At 42.5% G+C, this 23,828-nt stretch overlaps 3 protein-coding genes across 10 annotated transcripts in view; 1 reads left to right on the forward strand and 2 right to left on the reverse strand.

The window, feature by feature from the left end:
- TECPR2 (tectonin beta-propeller repeat containing 2) overlaps nt 1-690 on the reverse strand; it is a 44,376-nt gene extending 43,686 nt beyond the window's left edge. For 2 of the 3 annotated variants that reach the window (XM_065636628.1, XM_065636630.1), the window contains exon 1: nt 605-685. The gene's annotated coding sequence lies outside the window, so the exon portion shown is untranslated. Of the gene's footprint in view, nt 1-604 lie in introns of all 3 variants that reach the window. The other variant, XM_065636629.1, reaches the window with a different exon arrangement.
- Nucleotides 691-756: 66 nt separating this feature from the next.
- On the forward strand, nt 757-22,808 carry CINP (cyclin dependent kinase 2 interacting protein). Of its 4 annotated transcripts, none has more exons than XR_010606238.1 (6): nt 757-767; nt 2,172-2,340; nt 3,698-3,824; nt 5,378-5,507; nt 7,367-10,347; nt 21,457-22,808. XR_010606238.1 is itself a non-coding variant. In XM_065635147.1 (5 exons), the coding sequence occupies exons 1-5, from the start codon at nt 761-763 to the stop codon at nt 7,567-7,569; spliced, it is 636 nt and encodes a 211-aa protein (XP_065491219.1). In that variant the 5' UTR covers nt 757-760; the 3' UTR covers nt 7,570-11,579. The 4 variants fall into 4 exon arrangements, 1 of the variants encoding a protein (XP_065491219.1); XR_010606240.1 differs by having other exon boundaries at nt 7,367-7,644; nt 21,457-22,794; XR_010606239.1 differs by lacking the exon at nt 21,457-22,808 and having other exon boundaries at nt 7,367-7,644; nt 10,272-11,579.
- Nucleotides 10,817-23,584, reverse strand: ZNF839 (zinc finger protein 839). Of its 3 annotated transcripts, none has more exons than XM_065635144.1 (8): nt 22,771-23,584; nt 20,932-21,858; nt 18,614-18,865; nt 17,736-17,828; nt 17,242-17,394; nt 15,400-15,540; nt 14,263-14,401; nt 10,817-12,487 (listed from the first exon to the last, which is right to left on the reverse strand). In XM_065635144.1, the coding sequence occupies exons 1-8, from the start codon at nt 23,488-23,490 to the stop codon at nt 11,502-11,504; spliced, it is 3,411 nt and encodes a 1,136-aa protein (XP_065491216.1). In that variant the 5' UTR covers nt 23,491-23,584; the 3' UTR covers nt 10,817-11,501. The 3 variants fall into 3 exon arrangements, with proteins under 3 accessions (XP_065491216.1, XP_065491218.1, XP_065491217.1); XM_065635146.1 differs by having other exon boundaries at nt 20,932-21,855; nt 22,771-22,880; XM_065635145.1 differs by lacking the exon at nt 17,242-17,394.
- Between the last annotated feature and the right edge of the window lie 244 nt (nt 23,585-23,828).

A 23,828-nucleotide genomic window follows, 5' to 3' on the forward strand; every position in this document is an offset into this window, starting at 1 on the left:
CCTCAGTGACAGGGCCAGAAAGGGCGGAAGGCGCACCTGGGGTCACCGCACACGCAGGTGCATGCAGGGGGGCAGCAGAAACCTGCCTTTCTGATGCTCTTGGGACACCCAGTTTCTCTAGGAAACCTTTCCTAAATGTACTTCTACATTCTGGCAGATGTTCCACACCATTCCTGCTGCTTTCCAGTACCTGAGGGGTTGCAGCTCCCGGCGAGGGAGGCAGCACACAGCCGCGGGCCACGGACGAGCAGCCGGCAGCGCCGCCTCGCCTTCCCGCCGGCTTTACCTCAGCTTATGCCGGATTTACCGCCCAGAGCCGGGCCGGGGGGGGGGCCGGCGAAGCCCCTCCAGCCGCCCCGCGGGCGCGCAACGGCCGCCTCGCCCCCTCCGAGGCCACAGCGCTACCGCCCGCCGGGCGAACCTCCGGGAGACAGGCGGCACAGCCGGCCCGCTCCCCCCGCCGCGCCGGGCTCACCCGCTCCGGCCGGCCGCAACAGGCGGCAGCGGCGGGCCCGGCTTGCGGCAGCCGGAGAGGGGGAGCGAGAGCCGGGGCAGACCCTCAGGCGGCTCCCACCCGGCTCCGCGGAGACGCGGCTGCACTCACCTCCTCGGGAGCGCGGGGCCGCCGGCGGGGGGGTGGAGGGAGAGAGCGCGGCGTCGCCCAGGCCCTGCGGCAGCGGCGGCGGCCCCGGCTGCCTGCGCCGCTCGGCGGGGCCGGGCCTGGGCGGGGCCGGACGTGAGCGCACTTCCGCGGGGCGCCATGGCGGGTGAGCGAGCGGGGCGGTGCGGGCTGCGCTGTTCGCTCCGCCGGTCAGGCCCGGGGACCGGCTGCTCCCCGCGGGTGGGAGCGGGGGGCGGTGCGGGCTGGGCCGGGGGCAGCAGCCAGGGGCCCTGGCGCATCCTAAGTAAATACAGTGTTAGTGCGTGTTGCGCCCGGCCGGGCCGCCGGAGTGTTTCGCTCTCGCGTGGGTGTCTGTGGAAGGTGCCCAGCGCCCCGCTCGTGCCCCTGGGAGGAGCGAGCGACCCCGTGTCTCGCCACGCGTGCGGGCTGCGCGTTCGTGACCACTTCTGAAGCGTCTTTGTGAATAAAAAGAGCGGCGGGTGCTGTTCCTTGGCCCGGGGCCGGGCCTGAGCTGTGCGGGCGCCGCGGGGCCGGGCCTGAGGAGCCGGCGTGTGAGCAGAGCAGTGTACGGCGGGTTCCCGTCGCTGTGTGCTCTTCTGATGACACATCGTGAACTTACGGTCGGTGGTAGAGCACCCGCCGCCTTCAGTAGGAGTCAAGTTCCTCGCAAACGCCTCAAGCTCGTGTGTAGACGTGAACTCGTGGTGCGAGCGCTGCATGCGTGCAGTAGCCATTGCCATGATTTCTTACTGTCATGTGCTGCATGAGCATTTGACTGTCGTACATTGACAGAAGAGTGCTATAATAGACTGGTCAGTAATGCAAAGAGAGTGTCCAGAAGAGGCAACGAAGTTGGTGAAGGGTTTGCGGGGGAATCAGTAATGAGGAGCGGCTCAAGTCACTTGGTTTGTTCAGCCTGGAGAAGAGGAGACTGAGATGAGACCTTGTGGTGGCTACAGCTTCCTCACATGTGGAGGAGGAGGGGCAGGACTCTTCTCTTTAGTGACCAATGACAGAACCTGAGGGAATGGCAGGAAGATGTGCCAGGGGAGGTTTAGGCTGGACATGAGGAAAAGGTTCTTCACTCAGAGGGTGCTGGAGCCCTGGAACAGGCTCCCCAGGGAGGTGTCACAGCCCCAAGCCTGACAGTGTTCAGGAAGAGACTGAACAATGCCCTCAGACACATGGTGTGAACTGTGGGGTTGTCCTGTGCAGGGACAGGAGTTGGACTTGATGATCCTTGTGGGTCCCTTCCAACTCAGGACACTCTATGATTCTACGAAAGCCACTGCTGTCCAGGTTACAATATCGCATCTCAGAACATGCTTGCATTTTTTTTAATAACACAATTTTCTTGTAAATTGTAACAAGGCTGATAGTCATTAAATCCTGTTCCTCATCTGAAGACAGTTAATGTAAATTCGATTTTACTTTGATCAATATTCAGCAGTAAAACAAGGTATTCATTCACGCAAACAGCTGCTGGACAGCACACTGATTTGTTTTTGTGTACTTTAAATGGCTTGAATTTCTTTATTCTCTCATACAGCAAAAAGTCCTGCTGATGGTACTCCAAAAAGACCTGTTTTATCTGTCAGTGCAAGAAAAATTAAAGATAATGCAGCAGACTGGCATAATTTAATGATGAAATGGGAGAGACTGAATGATAATGGATTTACTACAGCAAATAAAATAGTCAACATGAAAATCAGTGAGCAGTAAGTATGCTAATAACACGTATGAGTAAAGACGGCATAAAGATTGCCTTTATTGAGAAATTAGTCTCTTTTCCTCACTAGAAAGTTCTTTTTGGAGGTGGGGGAAAGAACATGTCAGAGTGCATAAGCTAGCTCTTAGATCAAACTCAGCAGTTGTGCTTTGTGGTTGCATAAACGTTTTACATTCATGTAATAGGTGTCTCAAAGCTTAAAATAATCTCATAAAGTAATGATATTTGCAAGAAATGGATGTCTATTTTACATAGTCAAGCATAACAGATATTTAAGATTCTTCTGTAATGTACAAAGTTAGAATCTAATCCTTTACGTCTCAGCCCATGTGGCTTTGCTGACTCTCTTGCATATTTACACTGAGGCCAGTATTACCAAATTTCACTCAAATCAAAAGCTCAGCAGATTTTAACAAAGAATCAGTGATGTATATAGATAAAAAAGTTATAACAGTGATGATTTATAAAGCAAAACAAAATGAACCCCACCACACGTTGGCAGAACTGTTATCTTCATGCTGTAAGGAAAATCCTGTAATTATCAGGGTTTTGAGAAGAAACTTCTCCAGAGTCCTGACAGCTGAACAGGGTTTGTCTGACAGGGTTCTGACAGGTACAAGCTCAGGAATATTTTGCTCTAATAGTGTCAGATGTTGGTTTCACTTTCTAGCAGCCCCTGCCTAAGTTTACAGCTCCTGTGGGGAAAGTCAGCAAGACATGATAGGTGTCTGCACATTGGCTGCTCTGGGTTCACAGTTAAATGTCTTAGCTTAAATTGTGCATGAAGGTGAGCTTGTGCTGAGGCACCAGAATGTCAGCTGGAGCAGCTGGGGGCTGGGCACACCTTGTCATAGAATCATAGAATCATTTTGATTGGAAGAGACCCTCAAAATCATTGAGTCCAACCATTAACGTAACACTGTCACTAAACCCTGTTCCTAAGAAGCTCATCTGCCAGTCTTTTAAACCCCTCCAGGGACGGTGACTCCACTTCCCTGGGCAGCTTGTTCCAGTGCCCTTTCTCTAAAGGGAGATGTCCATTTTGAGAGAATAACTTACAACACAGGGGCGAGGTAAAATGGGGAGAGGTGTTATCTTAATACCTGCAACTGTTTTTTCAAGCACATGCTGTAAGGTAGAGTAATTCTATGTTCCTCTGAAGATTATGGTACCAGCCCCAATTGCTCACACAGCTGGCTAAGTCTCTTACTGATTTTAGGTAGGAATTCTTATGAACAGCTTGTGAGAGAGAGATTGTATAGGATCAGACCATATGGATTTTAAACCTGCTCAGCTCAAGTAAACCTATATACAGTTGTTTATCCTGCCTTACGTTTCTGTTTTAGATTTCAAGGCAATAAACTGGAGATAGCATGTGATAACAGTGCCACAGAATCTGAAAAGTCAACTCCAAAATACAATGAGGAACTGGACAATTGCTGTGCAGAATTACTTGAGACCTTAAAGCATATGGTAATGCTCATTTTTTCAGTCTTAGTCAATATGAATCAGTTCCAAGTGTGTTCAAGTACGACATAAGGAAATGTCTTCAAATGTTCGTTGTAAACAGAAAATTGGAATTTTTATTCATTGTTCTTTGGCTTCAAACATAAGTGATTATAAATCCAGTGTGCACCGTTTGTTTGCTCGATTGGTAAATTTGAAAGTTGGGCTTACATCTGCCTTCTGCTTATAATTCTACTCCTGCCTTTATAAAATGATCTTCTGAAAATGAGTCATACTAAAATGCATTCTAAAACTGCACCTGTTTTCTGTTTTCTCATCCTGAATATTCTATTTAGAAAAAAACCCAAACAATAAAGCATAAAGGAGTGCTTTACCTGCCATCATATCTTTGCAGCTATCTTTGATCAGACATAATGGAGTTATATTTTTAGTCTGCCTACCTGCATTTTCTGTGCATAATGCCTTCTCTGGAGAGTAGAGTATGATAATTATATGTAACCCACCTTTTTTTCTGGATAGATTGCTAGAAATTAATGTCACCTGTCAGTCTGACAGGAAACTTTTTTTTCCCTGATATTGCAATTTAAAATTCGTATTAAAAATAGGTTTTACAGCCATCTGCCAAAGTGGAGGCCCATTAAAAGGTGATAGATCTATTGTTTTATGTAGACAGGATACCAGTCCAGTATTCAGAATAAGCAGGAAAGCAGCTGGATTTTCCTCAAATGTTGTTCTGTGGGGAAAAGTAACAGTATTTTTTTTCCTTGAGGTAGTTTTGTATTCACACTACCAAGTGTGTTGATGGAATTTTTTATTACTCCTGCATAATAGGAGTCTAAGCAAGCAGTGTTAGATTGGATACTAAACATAGCTTCTACAGATGTATTTTATGTTTTATTCCTTATGAGTCTGTACCACCTTTCGAGTTTATAGAAATATCTGTAGTTTAGCTTCTTGAATTAAAAATACTGCCTACAAACTCCATTGTGTTGTAAATATTAGTCTCCATCAGTAATACACGAAGTCAGGTCAACATGAAGGAAGTGGATGGAATGACCTGTTGTTCGAAGCAAGCTGCTAAATCAGCCTAGATATATTGTCAGTCACAGCCTGAGCTGCTTTTCTCACCTGCCGCTGATGTTTTGAAATCAAACTTAAGTCATCTTGACATGGTAATGTAAGAAAGCATGTGTTTACAGGGCTTGTGCCACCTTGTTCATAGACAGCCTGATGTTCTTCTCCACTAATAAATTGCTATAATGAAAATACAGAGAGGTGAAAAAATGGGAGAGCACTTTAATATATTTCTACATGGGGGAAACAAAAGAATCATGCAAAATCAGAGTCAGTAAGTCATATCTGCAGTGTTCAAAATTTTAGGGTATCTCATATTAAATCTATATATAAATTCCAGCTTTAATTCCTGCCTGGAGTTAAAAAAGTGATTAATGTTAAGCTGAAATAGTCTTTAGAAATAGTGTGTTTTAAGAAAATGTTTAAGATTATAGTAGCTTAGTGTTCTGTGATATTCATTAACATTACATGTTCATCATTTTCAGACAAAAATACAAATGAAAATGGAAAAGCTCACTTCAACTACTAAAGGAATCTGTGACTTGGAAGCATTCCACCATGGGGCTGGGAACTGCACAACGCCCTTCTTTCATACATGGCCCACACCATACTTCTGTAAGTAAAGTATTGATTATCTTAGCTAATTGCGCTGTGTCATTGATGTCATCTAATTTAGGACTGAAAAATAAACCCTTTTATCTGGATGTGTTAGAGAAGGAGAGTGCGTATCTGTCTCCTTTATAATTAACTAATCAATAAACACATGAAAGTACCACTTGGCTTTAGGTTGCTGCTGCTGACTGCTTGTATGAATTGCCAAGCGTTGTCTGACATGCAACAATTACAGCATAAAACTGAGCTTGTCAGCAGCTTACAGTGTCCACACTGGACCAGCCACAGCCTTTGTAGAGAGACATATTTGCAACCTGGTGGTGTTAAGCCACAGGCTTAACGGGCTTGCCTTGTTACTTGACACTGAAATGAAATCCTTGAATGCAAAGAACACGCTATACCTCAGTTAGTTCTCTGGCAGCAAAAGAAAAATACAATGATCCCGATGTCAGTCAAGTAAAGAAATGTTCAGTTATTGTCTACTGCTAGTATCAATCCCTTTAGCATTCACTTGGTGGCAAAAGGTGCTGCCTCCCAACTCATAGTGCCACAGTTTTAAAACTGAATTCAAGAGAAGCCTGATTGTGTGCAGATCAACTGCCCCTTTTGTGAAGCAAAAGTCATACCTTGGTGAAGCACTGCTTCTTACTTTGCTACCACAAAGTTAGGAGGAATCTTTTGTATTAGTTTCTTCAAGCTTAAAAGGGTAAGAATGACGAAGACAACTGCTGTTGAAACACTCATTGTGACTGAATCATTTAGTGATCTCAACTCCATGAAAGACTGAATCGTCCTGAAGGTAGGGGTAGTTCAGGCTAGGTTAAAAACACAAGATCAGTCTCTTTAAAAATAATTTACGTGGCTATTTTTTTATAAAGTCAGATAAGTAAAGATTATTACATAAATGTATTTTAACCCCCCTACCAGTATTACTAACAAAACCAGTGACAATATTATCTTTTACATTATACACTTCAGTTTTGGCCTGCTGTTTTGTTTTACTGTTATTTTTCACTGTTTCATAGGTCATAGACTGTATCATAGAATGTCCTGAGTTGGAAGGGACCCACAAGGACCATTGAGTCCAACTCCTGTCCCTGCATATGACAACCCCACAGTTCATACCAGGTGTCTAAGGGTGTTGTCCAGTCTCTTCTTGAACACTGTCAGGCTTGGGGCCGTGACACCTCCCTGGGGAGCCTGTTCCAGGGCTCCAGCACCCTCTGGGTGAAGAACCTTTTCCTCATGTCCAACCTAAACCTCCCCTGGCACATCTTCCTGCCATTCCCTCAGGTTCTGTCATTGGTCACTAAAGAGAAGAGTTCGATGCCTGCCCCTCCTCCTCCACATGTGAGGAAGCTGTAGAACATGACGAGGTCTCCTCTTAGTCTTCTCTTTTTCAGGCTGTTGGTGTCACTTAATGGTGATCATGCATTGCTAAAGTGCTTGGCAACATGTGAGGACATCCTTTAGATTAGGCAAAATCAACAGTGACTCTAAAATGTGAAACTTGTGTTTCAAGATAGCATTGCCAAATTTGAAAATAAAATTTCAGGTTTTTGAAAGAATATCTATAATTGCTCATTTTACAATGAGTCCTGAGAATCAATACCACTGCTTATTCTAGAATTCATGTCAAAATCGCAAGCATATAAAATATATCCAAAATCTGAGGAAATTGTTTAACATTTTGTATTCTAGTGTACAAACATTATTAATGCTGTAAAAAACAAGATGTCTAGATATGGGTAACAGCTTATGTAAACATAGGATTTTTTTTAATGATCAACATATTACAAGTATAATTTAGAGAATTGCTGAAATGTTCTGCTCAACATGCGTGGCTTTTTAAATCATTTCAGACGAGGTTTCTCTGAAGCTTTCTGAAATGTACAAGAAGGAACTACAACTCAAGCAAACAATCGTACAAGAAATCGCTCATTCTGCTGACCAGGATCTGCTGATGGTCTATTTATCATCGTGGTTGTACCAGCCTTACATTGAGAACAGCAGCCAACTACTGCTTGAAGCCATGCTGCTGGAAACAGGACACAGACAGTGCTAGAATTTCAGATGTTACGTGGCTGGCTTCTCATGATGCTTGCATGAAACTGAAATGGCAAATTGCAAGGCTTACCAAGTAAGTTGAATTTTTGTAAAGTTTATTAAAAATACTTGTCTCTGTATTTATTATTTTGTCTCAGGTGATATGCCTTTTTCTTCATGGGATGATCTGGTTTTGGTTGCTTTATCCATTTTAAGTGCAATAGACAGGCTACAGGTATGAGGCCAAGTCCCCTATAATCAGAGAGAGGTAACCACTGCTTGGTGGTCTGAGGGGATCCAATGCACATAGACACCTACAGCAAATAATTTAACTATTTTCCGAGTCTTGACGTTCTAAAATACCTACACTATCCCTTTCACTGTAGAAGTTCAGCACTTCTTCATCTTTCATGGGTTTTTTCTGCATGACTTAACAGGGCTAGTGCTCTTGTACTTGCTTTGTCAATGGGGTAAAAGAAAGGAAAGCACAAAACGAAGCATCCCAAAGGATCCACATGGTTTGGTATGCAGTTCTGAAATGCTGTCGCAGGCACTAGTGTAAATTCTGGTTTGTTTTTGGTTATGATGTGGTTAAGTACATGACTCTTGAAGAGGGGTCTAAGCCTCAACCAGCACACTGGGCAGGTTTAGTACAACTCACCATTCCACAGACATTACATGAAAAGGTCTTGTCTCTTTTAATTCATTGTAACTTTTTTCTTTTAGACATGTTCCGTGAAAGCATCTATTGAATGAAAACAAGACCTACTTTAGTCACGGCCTTACCCCATATTGTTTTCTTGCTGTCATAGGGCTCAGTGAGTTTTTCCTTGGGTTGCTGTTTCTGATGTGAGATGGTTTGGGTTTAAAGGTGTGCCCCCCCTCTATTTTTGGTTAGCAGTTCACATGACAAGAATCTGTTCACATGACAAAAGAATCTGACAAGCTCAAATTCTTGGCTTTCTTGGAAAAGAGAGGATGGAGCATATCCAGGAGAAACAGTCAATGCAAAAGCTGAAGTGAAATTCAATACCCTTACTTGCTTTCACTCCTAAAGTCATAATAATCCCTGTAGCGTACTATTATGTCAGACCTAGGTAGCATGGAGAAGCTGCTACACTTACCCAGCCTTTAATAACTGCTAGTCGCTATTGCAAATTAGCACTTTTCAGAAAAGTGTATTACAATGTGGAAACACACAGCTGTGTCATCAAATTTTTAGTTAAATGCCTAAAGCATAGTGAATTTAGGCCTTCTGCTTACTTCATTATGATTAATCTAAATTCCTCCCACTGACTGATTGCCCACATGACCCGCTCCTATATAAACTGTTGATTTAGATTTCTTATTTCACACAATTATGCAGTGTTTCTGAGCGCCATTGACTCATTGTGCCCTGACAGATGTTTATCCTTGATTCTCCTTGAAAAAACTATTTGAACTAAAAGACAGTAATACAAAACGCACGCTGCTATGAAATGGCTGTGGTTCGACGCTAGAAAAATCTAGTTAAAACAGTGAGAGATTCTGGAACAGATTGCTAATAGTAAAAGTAGGATCACTTAACTAGTTCCAAGTTGAAACCCCATAAGCTTGGTGAAGGAAGTACACGAGTTTCCTGCAGTAACAGAACAGACAAGAATTGGAAGAGGTTTCTCAGCATGTTACTCTGTTCAACAGGTTTTTTTCGGACACCTTAATAGTGTTCTGTTCTTACCCCAAATTTCTAGCGTCTGAAAGGAGAGTCTGCTGTAGCTCATGGAGAATACAATCCATTATGAGTAGCTTTGTGGAGTTTTATTATTTTCCTTTGCAAGCATTCCACCTAGTTTAACAGCCACCTTCATTTATCTGGGTAGGGCCAGACCCTTGTCACTATGGAAACACCTTCATACTTGAAAAATATTTTCCAAGGAGAAAAGGTTTGTTCACTTATAGAATTGTTCTTTTAAGATGAGAGTGGGTGTATTTTATTTCCCAGCATGTGCAAATCAATAGGGAAGGCAGAATTCAGGCAAATTTTCATTGTCTGCCCAGATGGAAATTGTGGTTTGTTCTCAATTCTTAGAGGAAATAAGCTCTTCAGGAAGGAGTCTTCATATTCACAGACCCCCTTGCTCGTTGACAGCTACCAGACACAGCAAGATTACTGCAAAATCATTGCAGAGATGTTTTGTCATTATAGCTTTAAGTAGTTATTTAGAAGCCCTCAGATGTAGTTATTAGACAGCCAGTACAAAAGAGTGTAATAAAGAATTGCTCACTGCAATCAAAGACTTTGAAAGGCCAGCAGAACCTTGCTTTGTATGGTAGCTTTATTTACAAGGTAGGCCTGTATCCTCTGATAGTTACCACCTCCTGAAAAATAAAAAAGGAGAAAAAACAACCCCAAAACAATAACTACACCATAAACCCAACAACCAAGAGCTCACTAACATATGATGACATCTTTCACATCCACACATAAATTCAGTGGTTTCGCTAATCAAGTTAATCTTCTATTTTAGGCAACCAAGGAAAACCAACCAACCAACACCCCAAATGACAACAAAAAACCTGCAAACCCAACCATATTCAAGGGATATAGTAGAGCAAATTGTTTCCATCTTTAAATTGTCCTCCCTTGTTTAGATTCAATTTTACTGTTAAGTTTTTCTTCAGTAACAAGACCATGAAAAAATCAACGTTCAATACTCATACTTGTTCTCCTGCATATTACAGGTCCCTTTAGCTGATTTCTCCAGTTTTCTCAGTAGCCTCATGTATTCAGCAATGAGGCAACACAGACATTTAAAAGGTATGTCACCAGTTTTCAGTAATGTCTATGACATCACAAGAACAAAATTAAGATACTGCTCATTTAAGGCTGTTCTTTTTTAACCTGCTAAGCTTCTTGGAAGGACGGTGCCTTGGACAAGAAGCTGCTAGGAGGTCTCCACAAAAATATTATCATCCAAGCAACATACTGAAAGTATGACAAAAATATAAGAGAGCAGTAGATAGAAATCTTACCAAATTACTTATCTACTTTATCTGCATAGAGAAACAGGGATTATAGTCAAGGATGTCTTTTTATTATGATTAAATCGTACAGATCATTGTGGAGTTACTAGGAAGGTCAAAGCTCAGAACTGATAAAGGATGCACCATCTGAAAGAAAGAAAGTATAATAGAAGTCTAACAAAAATAGACCATCAGAGACTGAAGTAAAAAAAGGATTTGGTATCACTAAAGAAAATCAGATCACTACTTACGCACCTTCCCACTTCCGTCCAAGTTAACAGCAATTTTTAAAGGTGCAGCTGAACTTTAAACAAGCACACTTAAATATATTTCCAGCAGTTCAGTACAAATCAGGTCCTGTTTGATGCTATTTTTGTCTCTCAGTGGATGCTTACTCAAGTAAGGATCAGCTAAGCTGTCACATTGTAGGTTATATTTAAAACTGCCCATTTTTCCTTGCAGATTTACACACTAAGTCTCGATGCTAATGAATATTCAAGCTAGCTTTAAGAAAGTGGAAAAACAAAGTGTTTTGTTATCTCAGTGGCACAGAAACCACACATTTTCAATATCGTCTTTATTTTACCCACATACAGCTTGCCAGTACACAGCACATCACTGCTGAACAGCAGTACAACTTACTGCATTTTTAGATGGCTAAAGAGAAGAGGAATTATGTAACAAAAGGGAATAGTGCAACAGTTTTAGGGTTGACAGATTTCCACTTTCTACCCACCCCCAACATATAAAGCAAAGAGAACAATGTTAATTCTAGAATTTTTGGTTGCAACGCTGCTAGATTTATATAAACATAAGTTATAAAAAGTACAGGGCATAGAAACAGTTTACAAATAAGTTAAATTTCCATTATTTCAGTATTCACATTAGAAAAATATACATTTTATAGAGTCAGTCTTTTCCAGAAGAAAGCATATACAGTTTTCTAATTTATGGCTCCAATTCACTTTGCGAGAGCAAAATATCTTGACTTTGGCCATCTGCTTCCATTGCCAACAGTGCTTCCACAGTTTCCAAAGGTATCCCCTCAGGTGTGCGAATGTGCATCGTAGTACCATTGGAATCGGTTACAATCACGATACCTTCTGCCTGAGACAAAACAGCAGTATCTGGATGAGACAGGATAAGCCCATCTGAAGTCTGAATAAAAATCTGTTCGTGTCCCTGAGACAAAAAGTCATGGCTCTCATCAGTAATCTCAAAGGCTACAGTTTCATCTACAGTAACAGTATTCTCCAGCTCATGTTCACCTGTCCCACATGAAAATTCATTCATGTTTTTGAAAGAGTTTTCGTGGTTCACATCAGCAGACAGGGAGGCTTCCTGGACAGGGCTCTGGTGCGACTCAGTCTGGGCACTGTGTGGGTAGGTTATTGGCATGACATTTGTTGAAAAAACTTTTTCAAGTTCCTGCATCTCATCAGCCATACCAGCATTATGAGGTTGTTCAGAATGTCCTTTAATTGCAAAATTCTGGTTTTCTTCTTGCAATTTCTGATATTTTTGCTTGTGACCATTTCCTTTGCTCGTTGGTCCGTTAGCGCTCAGACTGCCCATTGCCTTCCCCGACACAGAGCTGCAGAGTTCAGGAGCTGACAGCCCACTTGTGTTCCCACTCACAAAGTGCGCTTGAACTAATTCAGGTGAGCCGTCCGCTTCAGCAGGCAATACAACTTCAGAATGTAGCGGAGGTGCCTCACCTGCCATATCTGGTCCCTGTATATTCACAGGCTGGGAATACTCAATCCTCATTTTCACAGTCTGGGAGAAGGTACCTGAATTTTCAGCATTGATTTTAATTCCTGAATCGGCAAGTGAATTATGTTCTTCCACAGTCGGCAATGTATTTCCAGTTGTGCAGCAAGCGATATGCTTATCTTCTGAAAGCAGGATTTCTCCATTTAATGGATTAAAACCTGAAAAAGTGAAAGAAATATCATTTTGTTGGGCAATCTAATATTGCACGTCCAAAAAATTATTTTTCAGCAATAATTTTGGAGGAAAAGCTAGACTGCTTCCCTGCTTTCTTTCCCCAGATTAGCAAACCTGAAGCAGCTTATAGCAATAGTTTCATAGCACTTCCCCATGAGAAAGCCAGTATAAAAATGCTTAAGGAGTTTTTGGATAGCAAAATATTATTGAATATTTCCATACCAAGGGACCTTACATTAGAAGCATTTTTTTGTTAAGCCTGAAAACAACCTGGGCTGAAAGGCAATTTCTTCCATTTGGCGTACAGCCGGTAACATTAAAAGATAAAGAATATACCAGGCACAAAGTTGTCAGCTGCTCATCCCCATTACCATTAGTAAATCGACAGAAGCATTTAAACTTGATACAATTTCTGTTGATAATCAAGTGCATCCTGGACTCAGACATGTCATGAAGTTACTACATATCTAATTAGCTGTGATAACAGTCCCAGGAGCACTTTCATCCTGTGACAAAAAGTAAAAAACACTAGAAATGTAGCGTGCTTTACTGGTCATTTGATCTGGCCTGAGAGCCAGGTCACAAACCCAGGAGGTAGCTGAACAATAGCTACTATGCTGTAATAGCATGAGGTGTCAGTTGTTATTATTGAAGATCAAAAGGAACAAGTAGGTTGTTTTTGTTGTGAAAGATACCACTGTACAACAAAGGCAGCCTAACCCTGCAGAAAGGACCATTTTTACATTTTTGTACTGTAGACTAGCAAAGGCCCTACTAGCAGGTGGAAGTGAAACAAAATTTTAAAAACTCAGTGCAGAAGAAAATCATAATACAACAAGGATTAAGCGTGGTTGTACAGAGAGCCTTTCAGAGAAAGAAAAACCAACTAAGGGGGAAAACAAAACCACCACCGTTGACACAAAGACATGCAAAGGGCAAAAGCAAAGTAGCTTACAAGCAACACCAAAAGAGGTATTTGCAAAGCAAGAGGATGGTACTGATGCACACACCTTATTAGAGATGGGTGAGGGCTGGAATCTTTCACAACAGTGATCACAACACCTCTGAATTACTGCAACACTTTTGCATAACACACCAGTAGAGTTTGGAGGGAGAGATGACAGGTGGGGACCCATCTCACTTTCTAATCCACTGTTCCCCTGCCAGTCTGAGGGGCAGGGGGAATAAAGACAAGGCATAAAAAGAAAGGCAACCACCCAAAGGCTGTGGTGCAAAACAGTGCCTCAATTCCAATCCGTAGGTCCAGCATCTCCCCTGGGATACAGGGCAGCCTGTGCCAGCTCATCCCCTCACCCAGGACACACAAAGCTCTGATGATTTTGCTGTTGTGACCTGCTGGGGCAAAGGAGGAGGACACGCTGCTTCCCCTTCCTCCGCTCTCCCATGCTGATATTATGGTCATGCACCACCTCTGCTCTAAGGGCCAGGCAGACAAGAAGCAGTCAGGAAGCGCACAGTACAGGATAGCACTGTGCTCCTAGTGCTGCAGAAGTATAAATAACTGAATTATCATGCATTTAGAACTGAGCTACTGCCGTGGCTGCATCATCCATAACTTCACCCCCACCACCACCCCCCGCCATGCAGTCTTTCCAATTAAACAACTGCTTTTAAAGGACCTGGGAAGCAAGTTACGAAGTGAAACCTTAAGACAAAAATCACAGTAGCTTGAAGAACAAAGAGATTTGTTCAGCTCATCCACAAACAGAACGTGATTGGAAAAATCTGAAGAGGTTACCATCTTTTTCAAACAGTGTACACAAATCCCCACTCTTTTCTTTCACTTCATCTTGACTGGCATAAGCATTATTCACAGTCTCCATTACGTCTTCTAACTTGGTCCTTTTGGCTGATGGCAACAGTTCCTCCCCTGAGCTCTGTCAATACAAGAGATAATTAACTGGCTGCCACCGTAACAGCTGACAATATTGGAAAAGATCACGAACTAACTGTGCGCACTTCATGGCAGTGAACTGATGCTCTCCTTGAAAATAGGATTTTACACTAAAGGTCTTCCTAAAAGTATTTAAACACAGACCTCATACTTTGCCAAAATGCCACTTTTGGTATTTCATTGAAACAATCTGCCCTTGCTTCAACATCAAAGCTGCTTCTTGAGCCTTTCTGAGTAGTTGTACAGCATGAAACCTACTATAAGCTCACTCTCCAACTTCAGTCAAGGGCTGTGAACAGCCTGCCCAGCACTGTTTGGTCAATGAAGAAATACTGATCAACTCTTTAAATTTAACCACAGACAGAAAATGGAAAAGCACTAGCCTTATTTATCCACCACCAGAAACAACTCCGGATTAAATAAGAACGGTTAAAGGGACGGACCATAGAGATGTGACTTTTAAGAAGAGGAAACACTGTTCCCTGCTATAGCTGTAAACAGACTAAATCGGGTCAACTGGCTTGTTAGAAAGAAATAAATTATTTTCATGCACCTCTGCCAACCACCAGTTAGCAGAGCAACCACTTCTCCAGCATCTTAGCCTGCTCTAGGTTAATCCCATTTACTCTAACACAAGTTAGTAGAATCTGAGGATCCTTCTCACTGTGGGGCCTCCGTTTACTGGCACCTCAACAAAATTCTTTCATCCTTATATCATGAGATGACCTGTAAGCCTTTGAGATTCTGTCCTGAACGCTGCCAAGTGTCTTCTGGAAGTACATCTTAGCATGCTAGTTCATACGTTCTGCTATGATATCACAGTAGAGGAGCACTTCTTTAAGTATTTCCAAACACCATGATAGCCTTACTTTAATACGAGTCAGATACTACTAGTTAGGTTTTGTAAGGAATAATTAGCTGGCTTAACAAGTTTTAATTTGTCTTACTTTGATTTTTAATTTTCACAAAGGTTTTCCATACCTCAGCTAACCGTTTCTGTCCCAGTATCTCCACAGGCACTTGCTCACTAACCACTTTAATTATACATTGTGAACAAGAGTCTACGCCTCCCGTCTTTTGTTCTCCAGTGAGTATTTCTGTAATTCCTAGTGATTCAGCAACCTTTAAAAACAGTTATAGGAAAAAAAAGTAAAAGTTAGCCTTTCCAGTCTGAATACACACATGCTGAAATATACTGATTCGTGTCCTTAAAACTGAACTAGAACTACATGGGGTCTAGTCTAACAACAATTGTCACAGTTCACTAAAGTATTTAGACTCCGATGTTTTCTAGTAGCCTCCATATTAATAGAACATGACCTTCATTTGAAGGTGCATATTAACAGGCAAACTCAAAAGAATTAAGAGTACAATGGTTATATATAGAACCCAGAGACAGTTACTAAGAGCAGAATTTAATAAAGAACACTGTTGAGGCTCTCCATTATTAAAAAAAACCCCCAAAACCCACAACATTTCAGTCTTCCTGTTTAAGAATATCTCTTAGTAGTTAAGGATTCCTCCTGCCCCCATTCCATTTGTGTGCTTCATCCTTATGTAGGTGTGCTACTATACAGCTTCTCCAGTTTGCTGATTTGGGGTTTTGGTTTGGTTTTTGTTGTTGTTGTTGAGGTTTTTTGTTGGTTTTTGTTTTTTAAGAGCACACTTTTGTATTAAGAAGGCACATTAACACTGAAGAGAACCAAGCAAGAGATTCAATTTTGGGACTGCCGGTATCAACAGCATCTCTTTACTTGGTGCACCTTAATTTCACCAAAAAGGAAATGTTAATTACAAAATGGCCAGATGAGCACACTGTAATTCTAGTAAGTTTTTTAGTATGTACAGTGGACATCACAATTTATTCTGAAAAATAAGTACTGACCACTGCTAACAGCCCATACAGGACTTCATTTGTTAAACCAGGGTTATTATAAGCAGCAAAATCTTATCTCCACCATCCCCTACTCTGAATTTTCCAGTATATTCCCTTCTCATAGCAGTTAACAAGTTCAGTGCTCAGGTACCTTCATGAGCACATAGTTTGGAAATTTTGGTGGAGGTAGTATACAGCATAGTGTTTTCTTTACTGAGAGAAGGGAAAACCAAAAGTGTTAGGTGCATGTACAAATGTTATGCTTTTGTTCTAAGCAAGGGGAACATAAATTTATAAGGATAAACAGATTCACATTAAAAAAAACCAAAAACCAAACACCAACAACCAGAAAACCAAACCTACACTGTCTTTCTAGATGCAGCTCCATAAACAAAAAATTTGAAGAATCACTGAAATAACAGTTTGCAGTTTTATTAATGTATTCACTGCCTTTCATGTTGGTTAGTATGACTGCACAGATGTATTCAGTTTGTCCTCATTTTGCAATGAAACCACCTCTCTCTTTAAATCAAGGCCACTCATTTTAAATATAACCCACTCCATCCTAATCCAACATCAAGATGTCTTTTTATTAGCAGTTAATTCTAAATACACCTTGCAGAAACATGCAGCTTCATACTACCTTAAATATGCAAGACAGATATCAGCGCTGTTAGAATTTTATTTTCTTTTTTTAAAATATATTTCTAGTTGTATCTACTGCCACAAACTAGAATTGTAGTTTTATTGTTGACTACTTTTTCTCTTCAGTTAGTTATTAGACTTTTTACAGTAATGTCTATTTTGCTCATCAAAAAACATGTTCTCTTTAAATAATGTTACCAGGATGACAAAGCTTATCAGAGAAAAATAAAAATGCAAAGCATCTAAAATAAATAAAACAAAATTTAAAAAAAATCACCGTTCCAAATAGAGTGTTTTATTACCTTAGCATCTTTTATTTCAACAGGCTGCTGGCAACTCAGCAAATCAGAGTTACTGAGGTGATCATAAGCCATTTTCTTTACCATATTATGCAAGTCTTCAAATTCCCTATACACATCTGGGAAGTAAGCTTTGGCTGGATACCCTTTTTCAACCTAGAAGTAAGAGGGGAAAAAAAGGGTTTGTTTCCCCCTCCCTATATTTAAAAAAAATGAAATTTGTCAGTTTGTTTTGTTCAACATTTTAAAACAGAAATATTGAAGTCAAAAGATATGGAATATTCAAAAATGCTACTGACCTACGCAGCAAAAAGCCAGGCTTTCGATCAAGAGACCTACCAGAGTTTTGCCTGTGTAAAATTGGAGTGATGCATAGAACATGTATATTTTGCACAATTCTAACTTAGGAAATTCACATACATCTCTAAAGGAACCTTTTTATGTATGCTAGTGGAAGTCTCCCTAAAATAATTTAACTTTTTTACATAAAAACTTACCTTCATCAACAGAAATTCATATACTGTAACAAGTTTTGCGAGACGTGGGAGAGCCAGCTCCATTAAGTCTTCATTATCACATTGTTGTATCAGCTGTTGAAAGCCAGAAGGAGTTTATTAGAGCAAAGTAGCCTACAGAGGTTATGCATCCCACATTCAGACCATAAAATATCACTACTTTTTTTGAAAAATGCACTATATGTTGAAGTAGCTTTGAGAATAGATGCAAATGTAACACCAAAGAGGAGATAAATTAGAAAACCTCAGAACAATTACTACCCCTATACAGACAAAACTCAGTCCCACAAATGTTGCCAGTTCATACAAAGAAGAGCAACATCAGCAGCCATAAAGGATCTTCCACAATACATAGGAAACAAACAAAATATTGTGTTAGTTGCATGGATTTTTATCCCAATTCTATCCTCCTCCAAGAGCTTGTGGGTTTGCTTTTTTTGTTTTGGTTGTGTTGGGTTTTTTTTTTTCCTTTTTCTTTTTTGATGTCACTCAACCTCAGTTAGGTTTATTTCTTTTGACAGTGTTGGAGGAGATACACAATAGCAGTTAGTAACTTTGCTTCTCCAGAAGGATAGTGAGAGGATATCTACATGTCACAAGACCCTTTCCAGACTGAGTTCCCATTTTCTCTTTGTCCAGTGTTCTGCTAGAAGTATTTTTTCCTTAAAAGATAACTTAAAAGTTTTCTTCTTAGAAGATGTCTTAGGCTTTCATCTTGTCAGTATACAAGGATGTAATTAAAAAAAAAAAAAATCAAAAAAAAAAATCAATCTTTCTAAAAATGATTCCTTGAAAATAAATGATTAAAAAAAAAGGCAGGGGGAAGATACTTGTGAAGTAATTGCAGAAGAGAACCATACCTCTTTTAACCTAGCTTTTCTTCTGAATACATTGTGCTCTGCTGACACACTACTAAGTGACTTTGAAGGGGACTGACCAGGTCTGCTAAGCCTTCCAGAACACTTGGATCTTCCACCCATCCTTGGCCGACCACGTCTCTTTGGTCGTCTGGGTCTTCCAGGTCCTTTTGGTGTTTTGGGTCCCCGGGGTGCTGAACTGGTCTCATTTTGTTGTTCTGCCAACATATGTCTGCTTTCTGCAGACTTACAAATCTTAATTAAAAGAAAAAGTATTTGTTCACCATTTTAAACAGTGTTTTGAAGAAGACAATTTTATGATTAAGTTCTTCATCTATGCAAACAATAAATAGCATATTAAATAAATGCAAAGCTGGATACAAGCGTAGCTGCAAAGAAAGTTGTGGAATAAATCCAACACATTCATAAGACCTCTACTTCTGCAACACATATATGCCATAATTTGCAAAGTCAGCATTTTTGATCCACAAAATGTCATACAAAATATAAAGCTTAAGGGAATATAATTAAAGAGCTGGTTTATGTCAGTTAAATATATGTAATATTTTTGAAGTAAAATATGTCCTCTTCAAATAAAGAGGTTGTAGAAATAATTACACACCCAAAGAAAAAACTGGGTTTCATTGTAACTGTCAAAGCACAAAGACTTTGCATGGAAGACAAAAATTCTGAATAGCCATGAACACTGACAAGCCTGGTAACTAAAAATGAAAATATAACATATTGCCCAGTTTCCACATTTCAAAATCCTTAGTCTTCCCTAAGAACAAAGTTAAGAAGTACGATTTCTATTGTTATCATTGTGATTTCAGTGCAAAATTTTTTTACTGATCAAAGGAGTGATTTCTTACTGAACATGTCTTCCATTCCAAGCTAGAATTTCTAATAATGTCCTGGTATTTTTTAAGAGAGGTGTTTACAACAGTCCTGAGCTATAGAAGGCTTTTTTTCATAATCAGTACATTTCCACCCCAATCCCAATGTTCGGTAGTTCCCCACTATTCTAGTGATTAGGAGAACTCTAAAAAGGGCAAATTTACATCAGTTCTATCCAGGGATTAAATTACTAAATTCGTTCCAAATCTGACATCAGACTAGGTTGAACATGGGGATCTTGATTGCCCTCCTGTCTATATCAATGTACCAGTTTTAACAATCCTGCTGTTCTTCCTAGAAAGTATTCACCTGGCTAAAACCTGGAACAAATCAATGACTTAAACTGCAAATTTGTAGAATTCTTATTTGCTAGTTAAAAGTAGCAGGTACAATAGCAATCTAGCAGTCAGAAATTTTTCTAAATTCCCATCATCCTGGGTAAAGTAAGTGCTGCACAGAGAAGTAACACTACACAATAATAGAGAGAGCAGACTTCAGTGTTCTGCAATTCTATTTCCACAGGCCACAGAAGAGTGTAGAGATGGGGGAGGTTTGTTTGCTGCATTGGCATCTTAAGCTGTAAATTTTCACATTTCTGAGAACAACTTCACATTTATAAGTAACACTAATAAATGTGACACTGCTGCATCTAAACGAGTATTTTTTCCTAGACAGCAGCTGTATCAGCTCTTGCTGCAAGATGTTAGAGCCATTTTAACATTAAAAGAGGAACTTTACTTTGAAGTGACCAGCTAAAAACATCACAGAAAAAAAAATGTGCAGCTACAGTAGCTTCCAACCCAGAGACTCAAGTTTCACCAACATGTTTGGCTTGCAGGCGTAGCTAAGCCACACTTTCAAAAACCTGCTCTGGGAAAAGCTCTGTTGGATTCCAAACAAGTGTCATCACAGAAAAATCTCTATTTCCATAACAGAAATTGACAGAGCAGATGATGTCTTGCTGTCTAACATGCTAAAGGCTGTAACTGAACCACACAGTAGCCTTATATGAATGCAGACAAGAAAGCCATTTACACAGACAAGAGTTTTTCAAGCCAAAAACTGTATGTCAGAAAACCAGTAGGAAATGAACACTCAGCAAACTTTTTGTTTTATGTGCCTGTGCAAGAACACTATTCTTGCAATGCTGCAAGAGACAATACCTTGATTTTTAGAGCACTTAAATGGCAAATTTGTTTAATTTAGTATACTGGTGGATGTATCTGAGCAGTACAAAACTTCTACATTTTACTAATGACACGTCCTACTGAACTGACATGCATTTAAATCCCTACCTTCAGTCTTGTCAAAAATACTTATTCTGCTGTCAACGGGAACTCAGATGAATGAGTACAGTATATGGCTACAAAAGTGCTGTTCTACTTTCTACAGAACTGGCAGCTTTTCCAAATAACACACTTTACCTGTTCTCCAGCCTTCGAATCAACAGTTCCTTCCAGATCAGTAGCTAGTGCATTTTCATTATTTAAAGTGACAGCAGTTGAATCCAAATGTGCTGGACTCATCATTCCCTCTCTTATTCCACAGGCATTGTCCACAAATACACTTCCATTTGGCTTATTTAAAGGTATTTTTTGAGGTGAAGACTCCAGCTGTCCATGGCCCGGGTTAAGTTTATAATGTCTTGCTAATCCTCCTTTTCCTATATAGGATTTTTCACAAGTCTCACATTTAAACATTTTGGGTTTCAGATTATAATTTGAAGAACTGAATAATGCATCCTTTCCCTTCACCTTTCCTTCTTCATCGTCTTCTATACTCAGCTCAGAATAGTCATCAGAATCGGACTGATGACCATCAGCCAAATCCTCCATTTTAATGAATTTATAATCTTTAGCTTTGTATTTTGGGGGTCGTGAAATCCGTCCAGAACGAGTTTTCACTTTCAAGGATTTTTTTAACTTGTCATCTTTTTGGTTTTTTTCAAGGCATGGTATCAGAGCATTTGCTGAACTGGCTGCAACCATGGTGATATTTGGAGACCTTGTAGCCGATAGTGTGGCACGCGTAGCTTTCTGTCCATTTATCATCTTAGATGTGGGAATCTTGTTCACAGACACTGATCCCTGAGATGGTAAAGGTCTCTGCATAAGCAACTGAACTGGAGACTCAGAACTCTGCAGGAATAGCTGCTGCTGCTCAGTTCCTGTAACAGGATGTATCCTAATTATCTGGGGATTAATAATGCCAAGTCCTGATATGCTAGAATTTCTACCAACCGACTGACTCAGCATTATAGTTTTGGACTGGATTGGTGCCAATGAAGGCATTGGCCTTTCGGTTTCCTTCATCTGTCCTGGCTGAACTTGGACACAAATGGCTTCCAGCTGCTTTTGTGGAAAAAAGGAAGAGTTGAGATTACACAAATACAGTATTTATAAAGACAATACTTATCAAGATGATACACACATGCCCTTACAGCAAAGCACGGAGAAACCAATGCCCATCGTTAGTTTTCCATTTTAATGCATCAAAGCACAGATTTAACATCAAAGCACAGATTCCTTTCCTTCAAGCTATGGGCTTTCCTGCACGTTCCCTGATGTGACTGCTGTTCAACTAAAGCATGTAAAGTTTGCTCTCGGACCATGTCAGAGCTTTGCTTCCTGCAAGCAGAGCTGTTCTGCAATAGCAGAGTCAATGCCATCACATGGGTGCAGTCATAACCTTCAGCAACTCAAACGCAGGAGAACTACAGCCTGCTAAATGATACAAGCCAAATACCAGATCCAGCGCATACTGTAGTAAGTGCTCAGTTGAAAAAACCTTCGTGATCATGATTAAGGGGAGCTATGCATTACTGTTCATCTGCCGCCTCATCCAAATTTCTGCCTCAGCTTGAGCTGATTACTTGACAACACCTGCACCCCAAAACGTGGGCTGAGAGCCCAGGTACTGTCACCTTCTGTAAGAGGGGAACGTGATGTGTACCTGTGCAGCACCGCTTAACCACTATGAAACAGCTTTTCTAATCCGTTTTAGCTGCACGTGTAGTCGGACCAAAATACCGACCACAGCAGCTGGTTATCTATATGCACACGGATTTTTCTAAACCACGTTGAAAGTTGTGTCTTTCAGCTGTGAGACTCGAGTCTACACCCAAGGGCAGGTGTGGCCGAGGAGGAAGGAGGGGAAAAAAGAAAAAAAAACCCTGACGCCCCCCGAGACGTGCCCTGGGCGGCGGATTTCATCACCAAGCGGGCGCCGCAGCCTCCCCCGCGCCCAGCCCCCGCCCCGGTTACCTTCTGCGGGAGGAGCCGGGCGGCCGCCATGGACTTGCCCTGCTGCAGGGCGACCTGCTGGGCCACGCTCTGCAGCTGCTGGGCGGCGTTGTGCATGATGCTGGCCGGCGGCGGGGCGGCCCCGCAGGCCTGCGGCGGCAGCGGGCCGGCGTCCCGGGGCGGCGGGCACCCCCCGCGGCGGCAGGGCGGCGGCCCCGGGCAGGGCTCCAGCGGGGCGGCTGTCGGCGGCTTCTGCTGCTCCTGGGCCTTGCTCACTTGCTCGATGACCCGCTGGAGCTCCGCGGGGGCCAGCGGCGTGGCGGCGTGCCGAGGCGGCGGGGGCGGCGGCTGCGCCGTGCCCGGCCCCGGGCTCCCGGCGGCGGCCAGCAGCTGCTCCAGCAGCCGCCGCTGCTCCTCGGCGCTCAGCCCCGCGCCCTCCACCAGGCTCCCGTCCGCCTGCAGGTAGAGGACGGTGCCGGGCGCCGCCGCGCCGCCTTCCAGGGCGGCCAAGCTCTGCGCCAGCTCCTCCGTCACCGCCAGCAGCTCCGGGACCTCCGCGGGGGCCGGCGGGCACACGGGCTCCACCGCGCCCCCGCCCTCCTCCTCCGCCGGCCGGGCAGCCCTGCCCGCCGCCGCGCCGAGGGGAGCCCCGCAGGCGGCGGCCGCCCCCCCGGGGGGCTCGTCTTCAGCGAGAGGAGGGGTCGGCGGCGCCTCCGTGCCCCCCTCCCCAGGAGCCGCCATCTTGGCAGGCGTCAGCGGGCGGGAGCCGCATCGGCCCCCCCGGGGAGGTCTCGGAGGCGCGGGGCGAAGCGAGGGGCACCGGCGGTACGCGGGCCAATGGCGCCCCCGGCAGCGGCCCGCCGCGCCCCTGGGGCGGGGCCGCCCGGCACCGACGGCGGCCTGGCGGGGGCAAAATCCTTCGGAGGTGCGTGGGCGCGAGTGGGGGGCGCGAGTGGTATAAACCGGCTGCAGGGAATTAACGCGGGCTCGCGTTCCCTCTCGTAAGGTGAAGTATGTACTCGTCACTCACAATTACTTGGCGGGGTTCCACGCGCCCGTGGGCAGTAAGCCCAACAAGG

The sequence above is a fragment of the Caloenas nicobarica genome, chromosome 5, assembly GCF_036013445.1.
Source record: "Caloenas nicobarica isolate bCalNic1 chromosome 5, bCalNic1.hap1, whole genome shotgun sequence".
NCBI lineage: Eukaryota > Metazoa > Chordata > Aves > Columbiformes > Columbidae > Caloenas > Caloenas nicobarica.

Excerpts from the sequence above, each read along its gene's own strand:
- CINP (XM_065635147.1), top strand. Across the intron at positions 3,825-5,377 it reads TTGAGACCTTAAAGCATATG|ACAAAAATACAAATGAAAAT; the intron begins GTAATGCTCATT and ends CATCATTTTCAG. Across the intron at positions 5,508-7,366 it reads ATGGCCCACACCATACTTCT|ACGAGGTTTCTCTGAAGCTT; the intron begins GTAAGTAAAGTA and ends AAATCATTTCAG.
- ZNF839 (XM_065635144.1), bottom strand. The coding sequence starts at position 23,490 with ATGGCGGCTCCTGGGGAGGGGGGCACGGAGGCGCCGCCGACCCCTCCT. Across the intron at positions 18,866-20,931 it reads ATTCGAAGGCTGGAGAACAG|ATTTGTAAGTCTGCAGAAAG; the intron begins GTAAAGTGTGTT and ends CTTTTAATTAAG. Across the intron at positions 17,829-18,613 it reads GAAAAGCTAGGTTAAAAGAG|CTGATACAACAATGTGATAA; the intron begins GTATGGTTCTCT and ends GGCTTTCAACAG.